This window comes from Pararge aegeria, chromosome Z (assembly GCF_905163445.1).
Source record: "Pararge aegeria chromosome Z, ilParAegt1.1, whole genome shotgun sequence".
Classification (NCBI taxonomy): Eukaryota; Metazoa; Arthropoda; class Insecta; order Lepidoptera; family Nymphalidae; genus Pararge; species Pararge aegeria.
This window is the reverse complement of record NC_053208.1, coordinates 12,476,170-12,499,241: the sequence shown is the minus strand read 5'-3', so window position 1 is coordinate 12,499,241 and position 23,072 is coordinate 12,476,170. Positions and strand designations below refer to the sequence as shown.

The 23,072-nt window shown below is 33.9% G+C and overlaps 2 protein-coding genes across 2 annotated transcripts; one reads left to right on the top strand and one right to left on the bottom strand.

The window, feature by feature from the left end:
* The first annotated feature begins 8,806 nt into the window (after positions 1 to 8,806).
* On the top strand, positions 8,807 to 16,899 carry LOC120636080 (uncharacterized protein CG1161-like). The gene is made up of 5 exons (XM_039907369.1): positions 8,807 to 8,866; positions 11,825 to 11,949; positions 13,346 to 13,460; positions 14,453 to 14,578; positions 15,360 to 16,899. The coding sequence occupies exons 1-5, from the start codon at positions 8,807 to 8,809 to the stop codon at positions 15,504 to 15,506; spliced, it is 573 nt and encodes a 190-aa protein (XP_039763303.1). The 3' UTR covers positions 15,507 to 16,899.
* Positions 16,900 to 17,884: 985 nt separating this feature from the next.
* On the bottom strand, positions 17,885 to 22,534 carry LOC120636081 (proton-transporting V-type ATPase complex assembly regulator TMEM9-like). The gene is made up of 5 exons (XM_039907370.1): positions 22,372 to 22,534; positions 22,161 to 22,279; positions 21,304 to 21,418; positions 18,970 to 19,098; positions 17,885 to 18,010 (listed from the first exon to the last, which is right to left on the bottom strand). Exons 1-5 carry the CDS (start codon positions 22,420 to 22,422, stop codon positions 17,957 to 17,959), a joined length of 468 nt encoding a protein of 155 aa, XP_039763304.1. The 5' UTR covers positions 22,423 to 22,534; the 3' UTR covers positions 17,885 to 17,956.
* Positions 22,535 to 23,072: the final 538 nt, after the last annotated feature.

The window sequence follows — 23,072 nt, the reverse complement described above, 5'->3', positions numbered from 1 at the left end:
AAAAAAGCCTTTTAATTCTTGCTTACAACATATAGATAACATTGCAATACATATTATAATTTTACGTGAAAACATTAAATACAAAGAAAATAAATAAAAAATAAACAGAAAAATAAAAAATATAACAAGTGTTTCTAAATTGCGTTTAGGATAATTAATTATTATTATCTGGTGTTATATAACTTCTAGCAAGAACCCCTCTCATGCGAGGGTAAAGGCCTCCTCCAGAGATGACCACCAGTCTCTATCCTTGGCTACTTGCATCCAGTTTATGCCGGCAACTTTAGCGATATCGTCGGACCATCTTGCATACGGTCTGCCTACCTACGGTCGGCCTGCAGGACCTGGCCATGAGGTCAGCCTTATTGTCCAACGGTCGTCAACTATCCTAGCTATGTGGCCTGCCCATCGCCATTTTAATCTTTGGGAGTAATGAAGGGCATCTGTTACCATCGTCTTTTGTCGTATGACATCATGGCGAATTTTTTGAATTCTTTTTATTTTCATCACACTTCTCTCCATACTCCTTTGACAAAACTTGATTTTATTTTTTATGCGATAGGTGTATTTCCAGGTTTGGCAAGCATAAGCGATTGACGGCAACAAACTTCTTTTAAGCTCCAGTATTTGTTCCAGCCGCCTTTAATTCTTCGGTCTACTTCAAAATCGTTACTCTGACTTTTAAAAGATATTTGCTTTCCTAGGTAGATATAGCTGTCAACATATTGTATAACCTATACAATATGTACACTTCCCAGGTAAAGGGGACTCAAAAGAATTTGTCATGATTTGGGTTTTGCTGAGATTAAGTTCCAACCCAACGTCTCTACTTGCTAGTTGTAATGATTGTAGCCTTAGATTGAGCCCTTTGCTGTTTTCTGAGAACAAGACTATATCGTCAGCAAATCTCAGATGGCTGAGGTATTTTCCATTTATATTTAGTCCTGCCCTTTGCCAATTCAGTTTCCGAAACACCATTTCGAGTACCGTACGTACTTATAATAGAATCTTATTATCAGTATAAAGGGATTAAATATTATGTTTGGATGTTGGTTACTTCTGTACGCCACAATTGAGAACCCAGAATTTTCGCATATGCAACTTATTTTTCCTACACTTGCCACTATCCGAAAAATTCAGAAAAATCTCTTCAAATAACTATCAATCAATTCCACGTGGATCGACGATAACTATAGCAGGTAGTGTTCCCTCAGGATAAAAAAAATAACTGGTTACCTATGCACGCCTAGATACAATTTATTTAACTTATTTCTAATAATAAGACTATATCGTATGTATGAAATGTTTGGCTTTCATGAAAAGTTTTTGAAAAGATGACATCAGAACAAAAATTTTGTTGAATCGTTAACTTTTTTATTGATAATGTTGCGATAAAACTTATAATTAAATAATTACAATACAAGTTATGCCCGAGTGGAATCGTGGCAAGAATGCTTGATACATCTCCGCTTTGAACAGCCAGGCTGATCCTTTGCGCCAAATATGAGCCAGCCCTTCTATCACCACATGATGCAATTAAAATTGCGGTGTAAGTTCTCTTAAGTATTCATTCATTCATTTAGTCTCCATGGCCAAACGGCGAACGGAACAAAGAAGTAGCTGACTTTTAGATCGGCCGTTTTCTGATATGAGACGATACTAAGGACTCAACGCATGTTGCGTTGTCATAAAAACTGTGTTCATTTAATTTCAGCCCCATCTTGTAGTAAACTAAACTAAACATAAAAACAAATATAAGTACAAACCACTTATCAAATAAAAATAAATTTCCATACAACGCCAGGTCGTAGTTACGTTAGCGAACCACTTATTGTGCCTTTATATTCTCGTCTTATTTATTCTATACACTCTTTCTTGTTCTCATTTCAGCGTAGAGCCGTATGATCGCGCTCGGGTTTCTTCGCTTTTAAATTAAATAAATAATGCATACAATTTGTGCGCAATAAACTTTGGAGGTGTAGGTAGGTAGTCCTTGCGCTGAATTTCGCGCGGCCGCCCCTCTGGGAACAATAACGGTTGGTGAGGACGCTAAAATGTTACATTTTACCTTTAAAAACTTGAATACAATACTTTTTATATCACTATTACTTTTGTTTACGCAATAGACAGCTAAATATATAATACAAGATATGTTTTTGGTGAGTGTGCTCGAGATCTATTTGATCTAATTTTTCTCGCGCTACAAGTTCAGGCTTAAATGCAGTTCTCCGGTGATAAGTGATGATTTTGGCGTTACAATAGATCGTGATAGCAGAGATCAAACGAAACTAAAACGCAAGCAGAAGAAGAAAAGTGATGATGCAGTCTTAGGTGGTGGGTATAGGGGTATTTCTAGGCGGCATCGTACCAGAAAATGCAATCGCTTAGCGGCACGTCTTCGTTGATAGGCTTGTTAGCAGCAACGGCAAAAGCCTACCACTAGGCCAGACATGAAAAAAATCAGAAAATATAAACTACAAATTACACATTTCGGGTCTAGAACCCGGTGTCTACCTCTTTAACGACTCAAGAAGCTCTATGTGATGGTTTAAAAAACTGGAATTGGATATTCTGCTAATCTAACACCAGTATTTTATTGGAATGAGGTTTATCTGCTTTCAAGTAGTAAGCATTTTTTATGGATATAGTTTAACATCACAGAAAAGTTTTCGTTGTCAGATTTATTATAAAAACATACTTAGGTACCCATGCTATTTTTTCATGTGTAGCAGTGCAAGCAGTATATTTGTGGAAATACGAAGGAAGTAATTAACTGAACAGGTTATTAGTATTTATTTTTAAAACATATAAATCGATTGTTTTAAAATAATAAACTCATTTAAGTAAATACCTACCCTTATCGCATCCCCATAAACTTTGATGATCGTCTATAAACACTATTTTTCACTATTTATAGGAATAGGAAGGTAATATTTATTTTCCTGTCTGCAAAACTTAAACCAACTTAATAGGTACCTTGTTTTGATAATATTAGAACATCTTAATATTAGTTTCTACAATAGTAAATTGTTAAAAACATGCTATATTTTAGCGCTCCGACGATCTCCTAAAGGTATATTCACATCGGTGTACACCGAAACATTGTCATATTTCCCAGCACGAACCCAAGTTTGAACAACAGCACTCTGCTCCTGTGTGACCACTTCCTTTGTATAGTGTTTACAATACATAAATAGTAAATAAGAGGAACCTGTAAACGGACTTTTAGAAAAGTTTTATTACAATTCGATACACTGGGCTGGCCTTTAAAATAATAAAAGAGACCTTTTATCGGACATTACATACTTAAGAAATATTTTAGATTTTTACTTTTTACAACGCATAGTTTTTATTCTACAATGAGTACCTATATTTAAACTTTAATACACCCAAGACACCTACAAACATAAAAGCGGATTTCTAAGTTTCATTTGAAGAAAAATGAGTCGCAGGGAGTTGCTGGATCACTCTTGCTTTATACGTGGCAAATTACACGTAGCAGGAAACACGGACGCCATTAAACCGTTTCGCATCATTTTGGTTTTGAAACGTTGATGAAAAAATAAACCACTGGTCTGCTGTAGAACGATAAATATAATTCTCGTTAGTTCATGCACACACTCCGGTATTAATTAGCGAATCAGTAGCACGATTGTTAGCGATTCGATTGCATGCACAAAAATATTTTGATGCTTGCTTTTGCTATTTTACATAAAATCTCTTTAAAATGGCTTCAAAATCGTCCATTTTTCGTGTCTACTGTAAAGGATTAGAAAAAGCTGTTTTGTTCTTAAAAATTTACCTTATCCGGTTAATATTTGGATTTAATATTTAGAACGAGATGAATTAACCAAATAAAAAGTAGTTTTGACTGGGTTGATTGTCCGCTAGTGTTCTATCTTGAGATCAGCAGCGCTACGTTTACGTTTCTTGACCGTGTAGGTACACTTGCAAGAAACTGTTTAGGGAGCAGTTTCGTATTCTTTAATAATGTAAAATAAAAAAAAAATACTTTTCAAATCGTAGTTTGTACATCCAATCAAAAAGTAGTTATAGAAAGGGTGAATTTACAAACATAATTGCATGGGGCAAGCTTCACAACAATATCAGAATAAATGATGTTCACAAGAACTAGAAGTGTTACTTTATTCCATTACTAAGAAACCTGTATATAGAAGTCACTGCACTTATTATTTATTCCTGTGACGAATTGAACCGGTCTGTAAAACAATTTCTATGAATTACAAAAGTAATAAACTAACATGATATATTTACTTTAGTTTACTATCATTTCTACAAAAGTAGATAATGCATGACATTAGAAAAACGATCATAACCATTCAACTTTATTCTCTGAATACTAAGAATTTTGGAAAATAGGCTTAAGTTTCATGCGGACCCACACAACAGGCACTCGTGTCACCGGAGAATGTATTAATGTGATGCTGAGAACCCGCTGCGCCTCCTAAACTTAATAACCGATATATTTTTGCCGCGCGATTGACCCTCATTATACATAGAAGAGCCTAAAACACGAAACTGTTCATTAAAAATGTTTCAAATTGTACTGGTAGTTCGTGATATGAGTTTGACGTCATTAAAACTCTTCAATTATATGATACCTATTAGTTTAAAGTCAAACTCTTTTAACCTCAGTGCAGATTCGCAGATTGCCAAGTGTTCTTCTATCTACGTTCCATATTCAATCGCGTGAAAGTTAACTACGATTTATGGTATCGAAGGATCTTTTGATCTTTTGATTCTTCGATTATGGAATATTTCCAATATATATATTAACGCTGTTGTAAATTAGATTGTTCTTAACAGTATTTGTTAAAGTCTTATGCGTGGAAATACAACAATAAATTAAAAGAGTAGGTAAGCCAGACTCTATACTTAAATATTCTTACACTTCAATATTTACCTTTCAAATATAAACTAAAATAAAATTGTATTTGGTCGTTAGACGCTCGTTTGAGTAAGTAATTCAAACGCGGCCACCAGTAACACGTGCTATATTTCAGTTCACCTGAACTCTACCCATAAACATCCTTCATTTTCAATAGCTCAATTAAATATTAGGTTGATGCCGCCCAAGTGGCATAGTTTCAGATTACCCAATTATGCAATGTTTTGTCACATATCAACTGCCAGCATCTTCAAATGTGAAAATTCCGACGTTATGCTACCTTTATTTATAAGACCCTTTAAGTAGCGCAATTTTATAATGTAAATTATCCAGCCTAATTTAAATTGAATTAACATGTGTATAAAAACGTGTCTTGTAAAGTTTCTTATTAGAAGACGAGAATTTTATATATTAGATTAGAAGGTGTACTCCTAATATTATAAATGTGAATGTAATTTTGTTAGATACGCTATCGCGCGAATACTACTTTACCGATCATCATGAAACTTTGTACACGTATTCTTGGAGGTATCAGAAGTAACATAGGATATTTTTTATTAAAAAAAAATGTATAATTTTTTTATAAAAAAATGTTTGAAAAAAATCGCATGTATGACTATAGGTGTAGACTATGTAGCAGTACGCTGCGTCCCGAAATTTACGCGGGCAAAGCCGCAGGGCTTATCTAGTATGAAGCTCGTACCTGTTTAATAAAAGGGTAGATTCTATCAATCAATTTTTATCCAGTTTCATTTTTGCAATATGACGTAATTTTTCATTTTAGGTGATTCAAACGAATATTTCCGAGTATAGTACCGAAATATTTTATACTGAATTTTTGTCATCGTAAAAATTACACAACCGCAAGAACTAACTAACTGGGAAAACCTGAGAGGAAAACGAAAACTATGACAAGTGCTGCTCTCTTTTGTGTATACATAATATTTCGAACTGGTTGTCAAAAACTTTCATAAACAAAATATAGGTGGCAGTGTAATGTTCGCTACATACGTAACAAGTTAAGACGGGGCGCAGCTAAAATATATAACATGGATTTTCCTATTTATACAAAGCAAATATCAGTGGAGTGAAACAATATAACTTTATGGAAAAACTAAATCTAAATTACAAGTGCTGCTCTCTTTAGAATATGTTTCATACTGTTTGTGAAAAACGTTCAGAATCAAAACATAGATGGCAGCACAAAACAATCCACGTATATTAACTTCTGCGTCATGAGAAATTTATACATGGTAATGGTCGCTACATACCTACTTAACGGTTTAAGACCGGATAAACACAAATGAATAAATATTTCTTTTAAAATATTAGTACTTTTAAACTTCCGGCTAATAAATACTCCAATATATTGTCATTATCACGTTAGAAGCTCCAGCTGATTTTTACTTGGCATATTTCTCAATATATTCTTGGTATTACCAAAACTGGTATCGTTGAAATTTTTACAAGAACTTTGATTTTGTCAATGAATTAATAAAACACCATTGTGACCCAAAACCTTATTGAGATACAAAAATGTTGAAAAGGGTACATATTTTGTTCATACTAGAATGGGCAATCTAAATATATAAAAGGGAAACCAGTGGGTTTCACTCAACACACAACAAAACTCACATTTAGGTTAATAATTGTAAATAAATGGGCTAATAAGTCAGGGATGCACGTACAAAAGACGAGAAGTTAATTTTTATTTCGGTGCAAATAATAATTTCATTGCGGATGAGGTCGCGCTAAGATAGCCGCGACTTCATTCCTGTGTTCTATAAAATGATTGTTTATGATAATATGCCTACCGTTCTGTCAGCCTTAAAAACACGTTACGTATCCAGCGACCATTATACCAAAAAACCTAGAACCCAGTATTCTCATGTATGATACGTATTTTTTTTAATCTTATGTATCAGTTATGGAGGGTAGAGGTAAGGAGAGTCATCTGTGTATATGAAAAAGTGTCGTCAAAATGTATTAAATTAGGATGGCGCCACATTTGCATCAGGGTAACTCTTAAAAGAAGCGCCAAATATAAATATTGTTAGAGTAGGCTTGAAAAATAAACAAGGAAGTATGGAGATACAAGGAAGTAAGGTTATATTTACCACAATATTTTGTACAACGTAAGTTGTTGAAATTCTCAATAATTAACTACTTTAGTCGATAATGACATTAAATTTTTTAACTCGGCATACTTCAATTCATCTACGATTGCTACATTCATACCATACCCTGTGCATCCACCAGCGCCATTGTGGAGGATTTTTGAACTGTTATTTAGCGCATACACTGGACACTTTTTCAACTTTTCTCCCATATAAGATGACTCTCCTTACCTCTACCCTCCATAATCTAAGTATAATACACCTGACATTGGCTAATCTGTGTAAAGCTAGAAAGAAAAAACGATAGTACCCAGGGATTCCAAATAAGTTGATTTCCCCCAAATTGGGATAAATTTGTGATATAAGATATTGTAATGGATTTATATTTTTAAAAATAAATCCTGGTAGTTATCGGTAGACATTTAACAATTTATAAATTGTATGCTGATAAAGTCGCGTGCAACTTACACTAATAACACTAGTTAATTTAAAAAAAAAAACACTTTAACATCGTAACGCTTATACCATAATATTGTAAACACAAACTTTATAGCTGTTAATAAGGTTAATACTAAATCACCATTCGGAACTTGGTAGTCGATGTTAACAGTTGTCAGCGTTGCCAAATAATACCTGCAACATCCATTGCCAATGTGTTGGTTTTAAAAGTTTTTAATTAAGCACGCATAGGCAAGACAAAGATTTTATTACAAAAATACACTATTTATTTTTCTTTTTTGATGACATCATAACTAGCTTGATTCAACATGCTGCACAACCGGTAGTAATCATATCTATGTGTTGTTTCATGTTTGAGTAATCAAGCATTAAAGATATGATTACTACCGGTTGTGCAGCATGTTAAATCAAGCTAGTTATGATGTCATCAAAAAAGAAAAATAAAGAGTATATTGACGTGACAACGTCTTATAAATTGGTTTGCCGGGTGACACTTCAAGAAACTGCGTTACGCTCCGCTCACGTTATGCGCTCACAATGAGAGCGAGTGAGAGGCACGCGTCCCTTCCACTCGGTCATGGTTAGCCCGCCTAAGAGCGAGAGAGACAGACATAAAAAGTGAAAGGCACGCGTCCCTTTGTAGTAAACGCTGTTTCATTGTACGCAAATGTATTGCAAGTTATTGTATGTATATTTGTATATAAATACGTATGTATGTGTAAAGGTAAAAATAAAATTTTGTTAATATGAAATTCAGTGCGAGATTCTTTGTATAAATTAATGTTTTAAATATAATTCTTTGTATAAATAAATGTTTTAAATTGTTACTATTATTTCATCCTTCTTCCTACTATACGAATGAATATTCACATTAAAATTATTTTACCACTCAAAGTCGTTGTCACGTAAAACTTTCGCCCGTATACCGACTTTACAGGCAACCAATTTTTTTTGTAATAAAATCGAATCATACAGTAACAATAGATTTAAAGTGATATAAACGATAATGGAAAAGATTCATTAATTATTATATTAGACACTAATAATTCGTTTCAATTACGATTTGCCTTTGGGGTAAATATTTTTGGGAGCGGGCAACACTGAATGTATACATGAACTACGACTTACAAAATAAACAATTGATGAACTGACGTAAATGTGTCACAAATCACCAATCATAAATGGTTTTGTTCAAGTGAAGTATTAAATTGTCTAGTGGTCTGTGATAAATATTTAATAACTACCTACCTCTAGTAGATTTTCAAAATTTAAGTAAGCTCTGCCTTACATAATTTGTTTGCGATTTAATTAATGCATTGCAATGTTTTATAAACACATCATAGTATTCGCGTTTGTGATAACCTGTGCGACATGGGTCTCGGTAAGTCTGAAAAGAAAATACAATTCCCTAAAATTGTTTTTATTATGTTTCACTACTCTCAGGTACCTATGTAATAACCTATTAACTCAAAACTATTGGATGCTGTTTGACGTCTCCGGTGATCAGGCAAACAGTTGAGCATGTTTTTTTAATGATAACTACACTTAAGAGCTTGTACTTGGAGGCTGTATCTCGAATTAAAGGTTGATGCGTAGTTCATAACTGGAGCTCTCTCCTGGCATCGAATATTCAGAACCAAAGTTTGCATATTATCTGGATATGCAAACTTTGGCATTAGTGTGATTCAAGGCATATCAGCAAATCTTAATGTATTAGAATTAGAATCATCATATTATTATTATAAATTATGTGAAAGTTTTTTTATTAGTTTGACCTTCTTAGGTCACTCAAAAATGGACCAAGATTTTGCATTTAGCTGTTGCTATCCTGATTATCAAAGTGATAGACTTATTTTTGCTTTGGAAATGTAAGCTGGGCATTAAAAGAGCAAAAGTGGAAGCAACACTTCATTTTATAAACTAACTTATGGACGTGAAACAGGAAAAGGGATAATATCAGAGGATAAATTTAAAACAATTGAATATTAAACGATTATCATTATCATAATTATAATACCATGCCTGGTTTCCTACAGGGCATGGGTTACCTCTTAGAATGAGAAGGCTGTAGTCCACCAAATTGGAAAAATGATCAAGTCTTTGAGAACATTATGGAGAACTCTCAATCATGAAGCTCTCTCACACAATATTTTCTTCATGGTAAAGCAAGAAAATTGAATTGCCTAGAACATATATAATTTTTAAAAGAAAGATGTGGGTGCTGAGGATTAAAAATTGTCCCAATGTAACAGAAGTCACCACCCTAACTATCAGGCAATCACCACACATTTTATTTATGCAATAAATAACAGTATGTAGAAATAATACATTAAGATATCTTTACTGTTCAGAAATTTATACCTATTTATGGAAGCACTGCTAATGGACTAAGTTTTTCAAAAATGTACACTCAATCAACAGTATATTTGAGCTTATGGCCATTTACTTAGCTATGCTGGAAAATACATTTTCTTTGTTGATTCTATTTATAATGCCAAATCTGGTGCTAACTAGATAAGAGTTAGAAAAGAATAGCACTACTTTTAGACCCATCAATTTAGTTAGGTTTTTTTTTATTGATTCCATCCCTAACTGTGCTGTTCCCACTTTTATCTATATTAAGCTGAGATTCTTATTTTATTTTCTTAATTTAAGAACATCAGTTGAAAAATGAATGAATGAATTATCTGAAATGAATCCTCACAATGTAAGTACCTGCATTTATTAAAGAATATTATATTGTGCTACAAGGACATAAAAATATGCATTTTAACAGAGATGGTCATCAACCAAAGCGAAGGCAAAAGGGTTTATATTTAAGTTGAGGATAGTTTTATGATTGCGAGATAATTTGTTTGAGATCTATGGTTTGATTCCCGGGTCAGATTAAAAGTTAATATTGAAGTGGATGATAACCGGCTAGGACTTCAACTTTCGGGAAGCCGAGTTCAAATCCAAACTACCACCTCTAACTTTCCTAAGTTATGTGCCTTTTTAAGCAATTCAAATATCACTTGCTTCAACAGTAAAGGAAAAACATTGTAAGGAAACCTGTGTTGGAATGTTCTCAAAAGTGGGTGAAGTCCACCAATTCACACTGGGCCAGTGTGGTGGACTACGGCCTTAACACCATCTCATTGTGGTGATTTCTAAAAAAAGGGCAAACTAATTCGTAAAACAAATAATACATAGAATAGAGTAAAAAAACAACTACTTGATATCTAAATATAAATCCCAAAGTTGAAAATAGATTAGGTTTAAAAAAAAATTAATACCTATTCGTTTCCCATATTCTATGGAGCTCAGAGTAGTGAGCATGAACCGACCATACCTAAGATATTAATTTCTTGCTGTTGCTGTCATTTATTCATGAATGTGGGTATTTGAAACATCAAGGAATATATGAATATTATCAAGATATGAACATAATGTTGTTAATAAACTAGAAAAAAAGAAAATATAAAAATACGACAAACAATTTTTATCTACTCAAATTTATATACTCTTTGCATCAAAAAAAAAATTGTCCTTAAAGGTTAGGTATGCCTTAACATGATAAACAATATAACAAACCAATTACGGTAAGTCAAAGTATATCCTACTTATATGCACAAATGTGGAAAATTGAGATGTCACTCAACGTAGTCATCGCCTCAATCGAATGCCTAATGATTTACGCGATGTATATAAAAAAAAACGGTTCACTAACTATTAGGTGATAACTATTGGTGAACGGTTCATGTATGCCTAGGAATCTCTCTGGATTAGGCATAACTTATGTAGGCATTGCCTTTTTCGTCGTTAGTGAAAATGGGCATAAGTGGGCTATTGTATACAATTTCATTTGTACGTTTAAAAAGACTTCTTTAAGCAACTAAAGCAGACAAAACCCTCATCCTTTCCCCCCCCCCCCTTTTTTTTTTTTTCTTCGAACTTTATTTGTTTAAAGTTGGTGTATACACTAAGTTTGTTTATATTATATGAAAAAATAAAGCGATCTGTTACTAGCACAGTATTTATAGAAATCAGCAATTAAGTACTCCTATGAAACTTAGCTATTCGGTTCTGTGTTTTTAAATTGGTTTAATAATTAATTATTATTTCAATTAATGTAACACAATCATACAATATAGATACAAAATAAGAGAAATAACTGAATATGCAGTGGCGTAGGGGGGGCATGACGTTATAAGGGAGCGCCTTGCTGTTTGCCGCGACGGCATACCTGTCGATTTTTTTATATAAGACACTAATAGATGTTTATGTTGAACACCCAAATGTCCCTGCATGTTTTTAAGTTATTTAAATTTTTGTATAATCAAGTTCTTTTTTTTAACAGGGTGCATCATACGAAGATAAAAGATGCAAGTGTGTGTGCCCAAGTATAGCAGCCGTCCTCAATAATACAGAGGGTTCAGAGTATGACCGGAAGCTGTATATTGGCAATGTGCCACCTAACAAATGGTTAGTCGACAGTCGCATTATCTTGTTAGTGTACAAGTACACAACCAGCATGTAATAATAAACATCTATAGAAAGATCAACGCTACGTTGTATCTAACTCAATTTCTAGTATCTTTAACTTGCTGTCCCCTGCGGTTTAACCCGCGTTAAATGAGTAGGTCGTAACAGAATTTCATATCAAATTAACTTTTCTTGTAAGGAATAAATATTCCATGCGTGTTTGGCTTATTTTTAAATAAATTAATTTTTTTATTGACGTAGCCTATAACAGGCACCTATTAAGTTTTTATACATTTTTTCCATTATTGTGTAGATTGTTTTTAAACGTGCCTTGGTCTTTCAAACTAACAACAACCTTTCAACCTTTTTACAAACTTTCTTTTTCTCCGGCATTCCCCAGTCTATAACTCCTTAGTTACGAAGATAGAGGAAATCGTTAACGTAACCCTTAGCTTAATAAACTGAACTGAATTAGTTTTACTTATGTTATTAACTTTAATACATTTCATTTTCTTTTTACAGGTTTTAATATTTTTAACATTCAAATATGAATCGGTTATGCAACGTCATTATTTTAACTTATTTCAATTTATCTTTTAATGACTCTTGATGAATATTTTCATTATTGCAGTCCTCTCCTAAAATCAAAAATATAATACCGGGAACCTATCTACATAGCTCCGCGGATTTTTTTTTTTACAATGACGAAAGACCAATATTTTTGTAGTAGGTACATACTACGTAGTATTTTCTTATGACGGAGCATTTAGTCACCTCAAGCCGATAAAGCCGCTTTTTCGTCGCCTTCTTCACACAAACCATTATTTCAGACTGAACTCTTAATTATTATTGAAAATGTAAATCGCTAAAAGGTAGCTTTCTATAGGAGAAAGATTTTTTGAAATCGGTTAATTATTTTTAGAATTTATACAAACAGTAAAAAAATAATTCTGTTATTATACGAGTATAGTTAAATATTAAGACTAGTTTGAATTAGAATTGTGATTGTGAATTCCGCTATATATGGCGTTTTGATCTGTTTCGTTCGCTCAATGTGCATTCTCGTTTTTTGAGCCTAACGTTTGTCGTAGCTGTAGCCATCATAGTAAATTATAAAGGTTTTTACTAGTTTACCCGTTGCTTGTTCTTTTTCTTTTAATAGATAATCATTGATTACATCTACTAATAATAGAACGAGTTTAGGTGTAATAATTTTTTCTTTTTAATTAATAATTAAAAGCACTTAGCCCTTCCAATGATAAATATAGTTAAACTTTTTAACGTATTGGTTAAAAGCATGGTTAATGTTTCATCAGCAGAATATGAATTTGTGACTTAAAGAGAACAAGAACTCATAATTTCACCCATATTCAGCAGAAAAAAAATATATTTACAGCAATTGTGTTGGTGTAATCCTGCCCCGGGTTGGTGAAATTATTAAAGGCAGGGATCAAGAGTTTTGCCCACGATGTGAATGCAAGTACGAAAACAGAAATACTACAATTATAAAGGTAATACTGCCAGAGATTAAGGTCGTAGGTATACATCATTATCAAAAGCCTATAACAGTCCACTGCTGAACTAAAGGCGACTACCTGGAGGGTGTGCCCATAATCACCATGGAGTGCACGCGTGGTTATAACTGTTGTACACCAAGCGGCACAAACGTAGATATACGCTGGCTTCAAGCCTTAAAACCGTTTTTATGTTTAATGCCAGATAAACAATATTGTTTATGGTCGCTGTGTTAACATTTAAATCTACAGGCAAGGAGACAAGTGCAGCACAAAACCTGTTTATCAAAAGAGGCTCCTTAAGAGACTGAGGCTCCTTAAGAGAGAGAGTTGAGCCTCAGATTTCGCAAACCGAGGAGTAAACTTATTACCTAAGGGCGCCTTCTGTGAGGTTCGAACCTCGGGTAATAGTGACGTTTGATACTTACTTATTTTGCGCTTGTTCTACTATGGTTTCCTCTTTACGCCCTTGTGACCGTTGGGTGAGACCCTCGTCCGGATTATTTCCAAAATCCGGAACTTCTCTGGAGACTGACAAATAGAGGTATGGCCATTCATAACGGCGAAGATTAATAAAACGTTTAAGCGTAGAGCAGCGCTGTGTGTTTGTTATCATAATATGTTATCTATGTAAAATATGTCGCGGGAATCCGATTTTCGCGTTTCCCTCCGATGTCGTCGAGCCCTGGGGCTTTTCTCATGGCGAGCTCTCGCGCTGGCTCCACTCCGCCAGGGACGCCTTAGCAACCCCGAGATTGTTATCGGCAAGTGTCCATCCGAAAAAGGGAGAAAAGATTTTTGCGTCACTACTCGTGCAGCGGGGCAGCGTTGTGGAGGGATAAGCGTTCGACGTCTGCGCGTATCATCTGCTCTTCACCGCTTTTACGCCCGTTTGCGCCTATCTTTACCTTTCAAGAAGTCAGTTCAGTAGTTTGTTTGTTAAAAAGTTTCAAACGATTGAATCTAAAAATTATGATTTTTGTTTCCAGGTTGTAGTTATCATAGTGATATGGGTGATAATGCTTCTCGTAGCATACATGGGATTCCTCATCTGCCTTGACCCCCTCATTAACAAGAGAGCAAAGGCCTCCTACCAAGAACACACCAACGAGGATGTAAGTATGATGAATAATTATAAGTCATGGTTGTAGTTGTAGAAGTAAAAATTAAAGAGAAAAAGCATACATAATCTAGACCACTGCTAAAGATAATATTTGCCAAAGTCGAACGAAGACTGCGTTCTCTTTTTTTTACTGCACAAATCTTTTTTTCTAACTTGTCTAATAAACTAACTTTATTACATTTTTAGTGCAAAGTATGTTTTAAAAATAGAAAAAACAGTGTGTTAAACGGAAATTGGCCCCTCTTTAACCTTTATTCAAAATCAAAAGCCTTTATTTAAACTAACTGATATAAAAAGAGTTTTTATTATTTTCATAGTAACATTAATAAGTTTCTTACGTTATAAGACATTTACGTTTTAAAGGTTTTACTACGGCATATTTATCTGTTTCATTACTCAGGTGGATAATTTTAGATTTTTTAAACTTTTTTTAGGTTAAGCTTTATACAATTGAGCTTGGACTAAAAAAAAGCGGGGGTGGTGCAATCACGAGGAATAGAAAATAAATCACCAATTTATGAGCATTTAGAATGACATCAAAATGTTATTTTTTTCCAAAACGGCTGTCATTGCTAGACAGGCGATCTGCCCAAAATGAGCAACATTACACCCTATTCCCTATGTTTAAGACGCAGGTCTTACTGGCAGCATTCCCCCAAATATGAAGAATCTACTAACTTTCTATTTTTTACTCTACCACCAATAAATAACAAATAAAACAAAAAGCCAGTATTAACGCTAAAATACTTTTCAAAGACATTGTTATTCCTCAGGACGAAAGCTCCATTAGCGGAACATCACAAACCATGGCGTCTCGGGGCAACGTGCTGAATCGTGTAACTCACCAGCAAGACAAATGGAAGCGTCAGGTGAGGGAACAACGCCGTAACATATACGACCGCCACACTATGCTAAACTAGTGTTATTAGCCAAGCTGTTTATCTTATTAGGTTCCAGTTTATAGGCCTTTATTTTGAGAGTGGTTGGTTATTCAAAACCTCAAACTATAACGCCTTTAATTATAAACGTGGTACAAAAACTAAGCAGATAAAAGATCTGTTTCAACTATGAAAAAAGCGCGCCTATTAATTATGAAGTGGTTATTAAAAAGGCGTCTTTCGCTAGCATCTCATTTTTGCATATTGTTTTTAGAAATCTCAAGAATGAAATACACATATTTTAACATAATATTATAGCGGGTGATGAAACTTTATGTACCGCATATGTGGACACTTTAATGGCAATTTGGCACGCTCAAAACTATTGTATCTAATAGAGCCATTTCTTAATAATCCATCATTTACGTGGTATAAAGTTGAAAATGTCACATTCTGGCATATAAGAGTGATTTGAAATGTGACAAAACAAATATGCGTTGCTGGAAATCAATTAATAGGGAGATCGACTGGTTCGTTTAGGGATAATTGCATCGTTTAAAAAAAAAACTCAGCACAAGTTCCACGAAAACGATTGAGATAAGTTGTCTAGATGATGCCAGCAACATTTGATTTTCCCGCGAGATTGTGCCTATGGCATTCTTCATAAAGTAAGCTACAGACAAATGCCAAATTTTACTATTTTTATAAATAACGTATCAAAGAAATCCTTAAAAAACTTCGAATAAAAATATTAGTCAATTCTTCGAAAACAAAACTGCGCTATCATAATAATTTGGATGAGTATCTATGTTTATACAATTTTATGATTAGGACTCGGATATCAAGGGACTTCCTAAAAGCTGTTTTTATTATAATTTAGGATCGAAAGGTGGGGTGGGTAGGTGACAAGCGCGATAAGAAAGCATAAGTAAACTACTACTAGTTAACCTAAATAGAAATAATGCTACATTCTCCGTCACATTAACTATCGACTGAGGTTTGCGCGAATAAAATAACTGTTGGAACTTCAGTCACCCATCATTTGAATGCTTCACTCATGTAAGCACTGACAATCGTAAATTACCATCCCAGGGCGCAGGACCTACTAAAGTTTTCCCTAAATATCTGCTTGATTCCCTACGTCTTTAGACATGCCAATTCAATTATCTTTCGAGATCTGTGTACAACAGAATTGGCAACATTTATTATGTTTAATATTATTAAACCGGTATAAAAATATTGATCTGCTAAGTTGTCTTAAATTGCAATTGTTGGTATGCCAATTTTCCTATCAAAATTGAAGAAATTATTTATTCAATCTATCAATAGTTTGAGTGTCTCGTTTCACTTACCGCTCCCAAAATAACATCCTGTTTAGCTTAAGAGCCCAGTAAATTACTTCTTAGGCTGTTAAAAAATAACCCTCACATAAAAAAAAAATTTTGAAAATAAGGCCAAATTGAAGCCGGATTCGTATTAAACTGTCTCGCTATGGTGACATGCATCAGAAATGGAAACCATACACTTTTTATTGGCCTGAACTAACCGACCGAGAGACAATAAATGTAAACAAACTCACGTGCATTATACTGACAAATGTGATACTGTCACTGGGTTTTTTGGCCTTCTGTAACTTCGATAGGCCTCAAATTCAAACATTGGGACGTAAGCTTGATTAATGTAAGCTATGCGCTTACTTACATTTCAATGCTCTTATTTGAGTAGTCAGTGTTGTCTTAATAGTGTGCGCCTTCAATTTTTGAAACTGGATGTTTAGGGTGCGCCATTCGTTTGTCGCGATTTAGTTGCGCATCACAACGTGTCAGTCTAATGTGGATCGGGCTTAAAGATTCTAGATTAATAATAATAAAATTATTTACTATGATTAGTTATTAATTAATTAGATAATTAATCAGAGTCAACCTTATTGAATATTAGCAATTATTAGTGTCAAAAATTATTTAATGGCGATGAACCATGATAAACTGTGAAAAAATCCAAATAGACGTCGAACACGACATCCGTGTGGATTTTCTGAAGTCAACCTAATTGAATCATGAATGCTAGCAAAATGTAATAATAGTAGCGAGTGACAGTTGCCCTTTATTGCCAGAAAGTATGTAAAGGCGATGTACCATGATAAACTGTAAAAAAATCCAAACAGGCGTCTTGCGTGACGTCTGTGTGGATATTTTTATTTAGTAATTAGAAAACAAAAAACAATAGCAATAAATAAATCGTACTCCGCAATTCTGCCTTATTGTAAGCAAAAACTTATTTTTAATATACACGATTATATTTCATATTATACTATTGTAACTTCTATTTAAGGTAATAAATGTATTGAATTTTATTAGAAATTAAAATTAAATGCTGCAATTAAATAGCTATGTACTCGTATTTTATGGTCACAGAAATAAAAACTTTCACAAGTAAATTTGCCTTTTATTAATTAATTTTTAATGATCAGTGTTAATTTTTTCAATTTTTATTTAAGGTATTTCAGTTTCCATTTCTTCTTCGCCTGTAAGTAATAGATTCTCAATCTGCAACAACAAGAAAAACTATATATTAATGTGTTGAAATCATAAACTCTTGGGATATGCTAAAAATATGTCAATGTAATTCTAGCGCAATGTAATCTCTACCAGTGTCGCGTAGTCTGTCAGCAGCTGTCACGTGTCGTGAATTTCGTGTTCTTAAAAAGTTTTACTTGATGGCCGTCTGGCAAGCAGCAGACAGACAATCTTAATCATTTAGTCACGCGTGGTCAGTAGCGTGCGCAGGGTTTCAAATTCAAATTCAATATTTATAAGCACTTTTGAAACGTCTAGTATGTATGTTTGTAGTGACTCTACCGCCGGTTCGGAAAGATTCTACCGAGAAGAGCCGGCAAGAAACTCAGTAGTTGCTCTTTTCCAACATCAACATTTACAATCATTTTTCTATCTTGCAGGAAATGAGAGCGAGGCTGGCTGCTTCCAATCTACCTTGTCAAGTAGGCAACAACCTTCCTAGGCAGTGATTTATCATAAATGTAGAGCATGCCACTACACGTTGTCAGTTTACAGTACAGTTTAGATTTATATATGGACGTATGTTAGTAGAAACGACAACCCACATACATGAAGAGTTATTAGTTAAAGTACCAATCAGCTAACTTTCATTTAGTAAAACAAAACACAATTTTATAAGACTGAAAAACAAACCACATAACATAATGCAACTATATTATTTTGATTATATAAAATAAATAACCAAAAGTATATTTCAACAGATTGAATCCTTCCTTCTAAATTACGTTCACTTGATTGATGTCTCGAATTCTTGGAGCCGTTAATATAGCTTTAAGAACACAGCTTATGAACAGTGATGACGACGTAAACCTCTGGTAAGGTAATAGTAAGCACTATCACCTTTTGTATCACCGAGTGTGCAATACAGCTACAGACAGAATATTTAATATGTTAAATATTTATTACAAAAAAATTAAGAAATATCTTACCTCAAATGAATTACTCCTTACTTCATTGTATCTGTTCTGCTGCTTCTTGGAGAAAGTTACAAGCAGCCTTAGGAAAAGGTAGTATACAATCAACAGCAGTATCATCCATAGCACAAATATAACAACAATCTGTTGAACAAAAAGTATTATAAGGTTAATTTTGGTAATTGGGTAGCAATCAACCAGAGCTCTTTGGGGAATATGAGCGGTGAACTAAATAACGGATTCGGAGATTATACACTAAGTTTTCTGTAGTCGGATATCAAAAATTACCTCACCGCTCCTCTCCATTTCATCTCTGGTGATTGCCATTGCATATCATATCAACTCAATACTGACTAGACTTAAATTAAAGCATAGAAAAATTAGCTTTATTTCATATGCCATAAAGTGTTGATTAAAATATACCACGTGTGGTCCTCTTGGTGCACACAATTGAGAAGTGTACTTGAAGAATTTTACATAAAGCTTAAATTTCAACGTTCCCATTGAATGTTATCAACACTGAATGTTAGTTGATATCAACTTCATTAAGATTAAACTAATGGAGTTGATATGATGGCCTAAGGCCTGTACTATGAGCATCTAGCTAATAAATAAATTACCTATGTTTAAATATGAATTTCCTTTAGGTATTCCTTATAATAAAATAAAATTTAGTTTAAGCAAGAATGTAGGTATTTAAGTTTATAAAAAACTAGCAAATGCATACAACAAAGTGAAAAATAGTGAGATAAATTATAAACTGGGGTGCAAGTGGTTCAAACTCCATCATAGTGGCCAAAGTCAACCTCACCTGCACATGGTGCACCTTGCCAATAAGCTAACAAGGCAAACTAAGATTCAGTTTTATTCAGCCGCAAAGAATCTGATGTGTTCTGACTGCCAAGTTCCCTAAGCCACTCTTGTATATGTGAGCTGAGTATTGTCATGGAGATCCTTGAAGAACCAATTAAAGTTGTTCGCTGGCTGCTCAGCAGTCATGAAAATATTCGGGTTCTGCATCCCTTTAGGCAGTAACTCACACAACCCGTGCAATCCAGAGCAGCTAATTCTTCTTGCCCTTGACATGATTTCAAAGTTAGAATAAAAGTCTTTATGGCTTTCATTCTAACTTAAGCACCCATCACCCTTGTGTAAGTTGTAATGGCAAAGCAAGGCAAAATTAGTCTCAACATTAACATTCACAGTTTGACCAAGACTATGCCACTAATTACTGTACAGGTAGTACAAAGAGGAGATCAGCATTCAACACCTTCAGACCTAAGGATTGAAGATATTTCCACCGGTTGCAAACATATACCGGTTGCATATACTCATGCCTGTTCCAAAGCAATAATGCTTAAACAGACTGGATAACATTTTCTTCAAGTGGATTCCTTAGACTATGTTATTAAAACAAATCGCTTGGAGAATTGGTGATACTAAGAATAAATTTATAAAAATATGGCAATGCACTAATGAGAGTTCCTTTGGTACTGCAGATGTTGATGGTCAGTGAAAACTATTTAACTGTGACTGCTTGCATGCTCTATAATAAATAGCCTTACTGAGTTTGCTTTTGAAACAGGCATCATATGATAGCTATAACAGCAGTTAAGGAGACAAATTATTGAACTGATGAATCCATCTAGTCTTTATAACTTATTAGTGCTAAAGCAACTTTATGGTCATTTTCTGTATTATAAACAATAAATCTTGAAAGCAGTACTAAGACATTTAATATTTTAGTTTTGAACTATTTATTGTTATTAATTTCAACCACTGACATTTTAGGTAACACCCTCACCCTCCAATAAAACCCTCCTCAAAAACCGATCTTGTATAGACCATGCAAGTCTGGTGTGATGCCTTTTCTTATATTAACTGTAAGATAAAATTTAAACACTGAATACACAAAAGTTGGTGCATGCCAGGACCGGATATCTATATGCAATTTATATTATAGAGAGATTTTGTAGCATTAACTTAAATAATGCTGTAATTGGTCACAGTTTCTGTATTTATTGAATGTTGTCAAAGTTGTACTATTACTAAAAAAACACACCTTTGCTCAAAATTATACTGGGATTATTTATTTCTTTAATTTCAATCACCAACCAAACCAATAAATATTCAAGGAGGATAACAGAAGTTAAATTTTCACTAATGAGAGATCCATGTCATGTGCTCAAATAATCAGTCAATTATTGAAAATTGGACAGAAAATATTATGCTAGATACACAGAGGAGATTCTAAGCTATCCCAATTACCCACCACAATAGTGTGCAATAGTGTAGTAGTTCTGTACAATAGTGTGCTTTATTAGTAACAGCATAAGTATCTTAGCTCACCATAATCACAGTTGTATTTCTCTTCTCATATTTACAATCACATCTGGGACAAAATGATTGTGCATTATGTCTGATTTTATCAGAGACTCTTGGAAGAATTACTCCATAGCAATTGCTGTCAACATGAATAAAGAATTGTTTAACCTTATATAAAATTAACATAGGTAAATTTTATTTAAAACATACTGAATAGACTTACTTATAAATACTGAATCTATGATGTAAAATAAACCACAAGAAGACTTATTAAGAAAGTCTCCTATGCCTATACCTAATAATATCAGAAAACAAAATATTATATGCACAAAGGGTTAACAGGTTTACAACTGACCCCTATGAATTCATTACCAAATAAAAATGTAACAAGGTTGGTAGACAATGCTCTAACTCTGTTTATTTATTACTTAGTACTGCACTCTCCATCTAAATGAAATTTGACACAGGGCTAGCTAGGAGTATCAGGACCACACACATCACACCTTGGCTCCTTAGAGTGACTCCCTGAAGACCTCCACGTAGTAACCTTGGCTACCTGTTAAACTTCTGGTGTGAGCTAGGCTGGCTAGTCACTCAGTAGGCGACCTCATCGATGGCCCTACATACAACAGATTCCGGCAACTAAATACAAAGACAGCAACAGGAAGAAGCAGCTTGCAGTTGCATCCACGCAGATAGGATTTTAGTGCAGTACAGTAAAATATTCCCTCTGGATTAATCTCTCACTCGTATTCAGGTTCTTTATGTCCCAAGAAAACGGTTATTACTGTGTTTAAAAAAAAAAGTTATACAAATACGTTAACATCGACAAGAGCAACAGCTAATAGGTATGGTTAAATAATGATTTCATCAATACTTACCATTGGTTCGGAGGAACATATGCAATATAAAGAGTCCTGATGGACTGCTCTGTACTATTAATTATTGTATTTGTCTTTGGACAAATACAGCGACATCGTTGATCTTCGTAAAACTGAGCCTTAAATCAATTAAAGAAAATGTAAAGTTAATCTAAAAAACTATGCCGCCGCTTATTATATTTTATGCAAGTTAAAATATTAATGAACTAACAAAAGTGCTAGCAGAAAAGATAGTAGACATCAATAGTAGTTTCCACAACATTTTTTTCACTTTATTCACGAATATTTACTCTGAATAACAACAAATATTATTTTAATATTCTTCTTTAAAGAGAAGAACGATTAATCAATACTAAATAATCAATAACATTAGAAGTTAGAACCGAAGAAGGTAGGTAATCTTTGATCCTTGCTGAGATCAGAATTTCAAGTTTTGAGTATCTGTGGTTTTAAAGGCCCACCTACATTTACTTTCGCCTATTAGTACTTCGTAACCTTTAGTGAATTAAGTTTTAGTAAACAAATAGTTTATTTATAAGTTATTACTAAGTTTATTTATAACACCTCTTTAGTAGCCCTGGAAGGACTACCTTGATGGTGTAGTTGTTCGTGTATTATGGGCCATGATTCTGGGTTCATCGTCATATCAACCAATTACCGGCCTACTACAGGGCATGGATCTTCCTCCGCAATGAGTAGAGTTTAGACCGTAGTCCACCACGCTGCACTGGCCTAGTGGTGGATTTCACACGCCATTATGGAGAACTATTGACGCCTCTTTAGGCTTCCTTACGATGATCTCGAAATTTTGTAATCAGTCTATATAAAGATCTAGCGTGATGTTTAAAATATAGTCTCTGTTTTCATGCAAGCAATGTGTGCTGACTAATCCATCGATCTCTTTTAGTTTAA

Coding starts and splice junctions, on each gene's coding strand:
- LOC120636081 (XM_039907370.1), bottom strand. CDS start 22,422: ATGTTGTGGAAACTACTATTGATGTCTACTATCTTTTCTGCTAGCACT. Junction 22,280..22,371: donor TCTTTTCTGCTAGCACTTTT/GTTAGTTCATTA, acceptor AATTGATTTAAG/GCTCAGTTTTACGAAGATCA. Junction 19,099..21,303: donor GAAATACAACTGTGATTATG/GTGAGCTAAGAT, acceptor TTTGTTCAACAG/ATTGTTGTTATATTTGTGCT.
- LOC120636080 (XM_039907369.1), top strand. CDS start 8,807: ATGTTTTATAAACACATCATAGTATTCGCGTTTGTGATAACCTGTGCG. Junction 8,867..11,824: donor CCTGTGCGACATGGGTCTCG/GTAAGTCTGAAA, acceptor TTTTTTTAACAG/GGTGCATCATACGAAGATAA. Junction 11,950..13,345: donor AATGTGCCACCTAACAAATG/GTTAGTCGACAG, acceptor ATATATTTACAG/CAATTGTGTTGGTGTAATCC.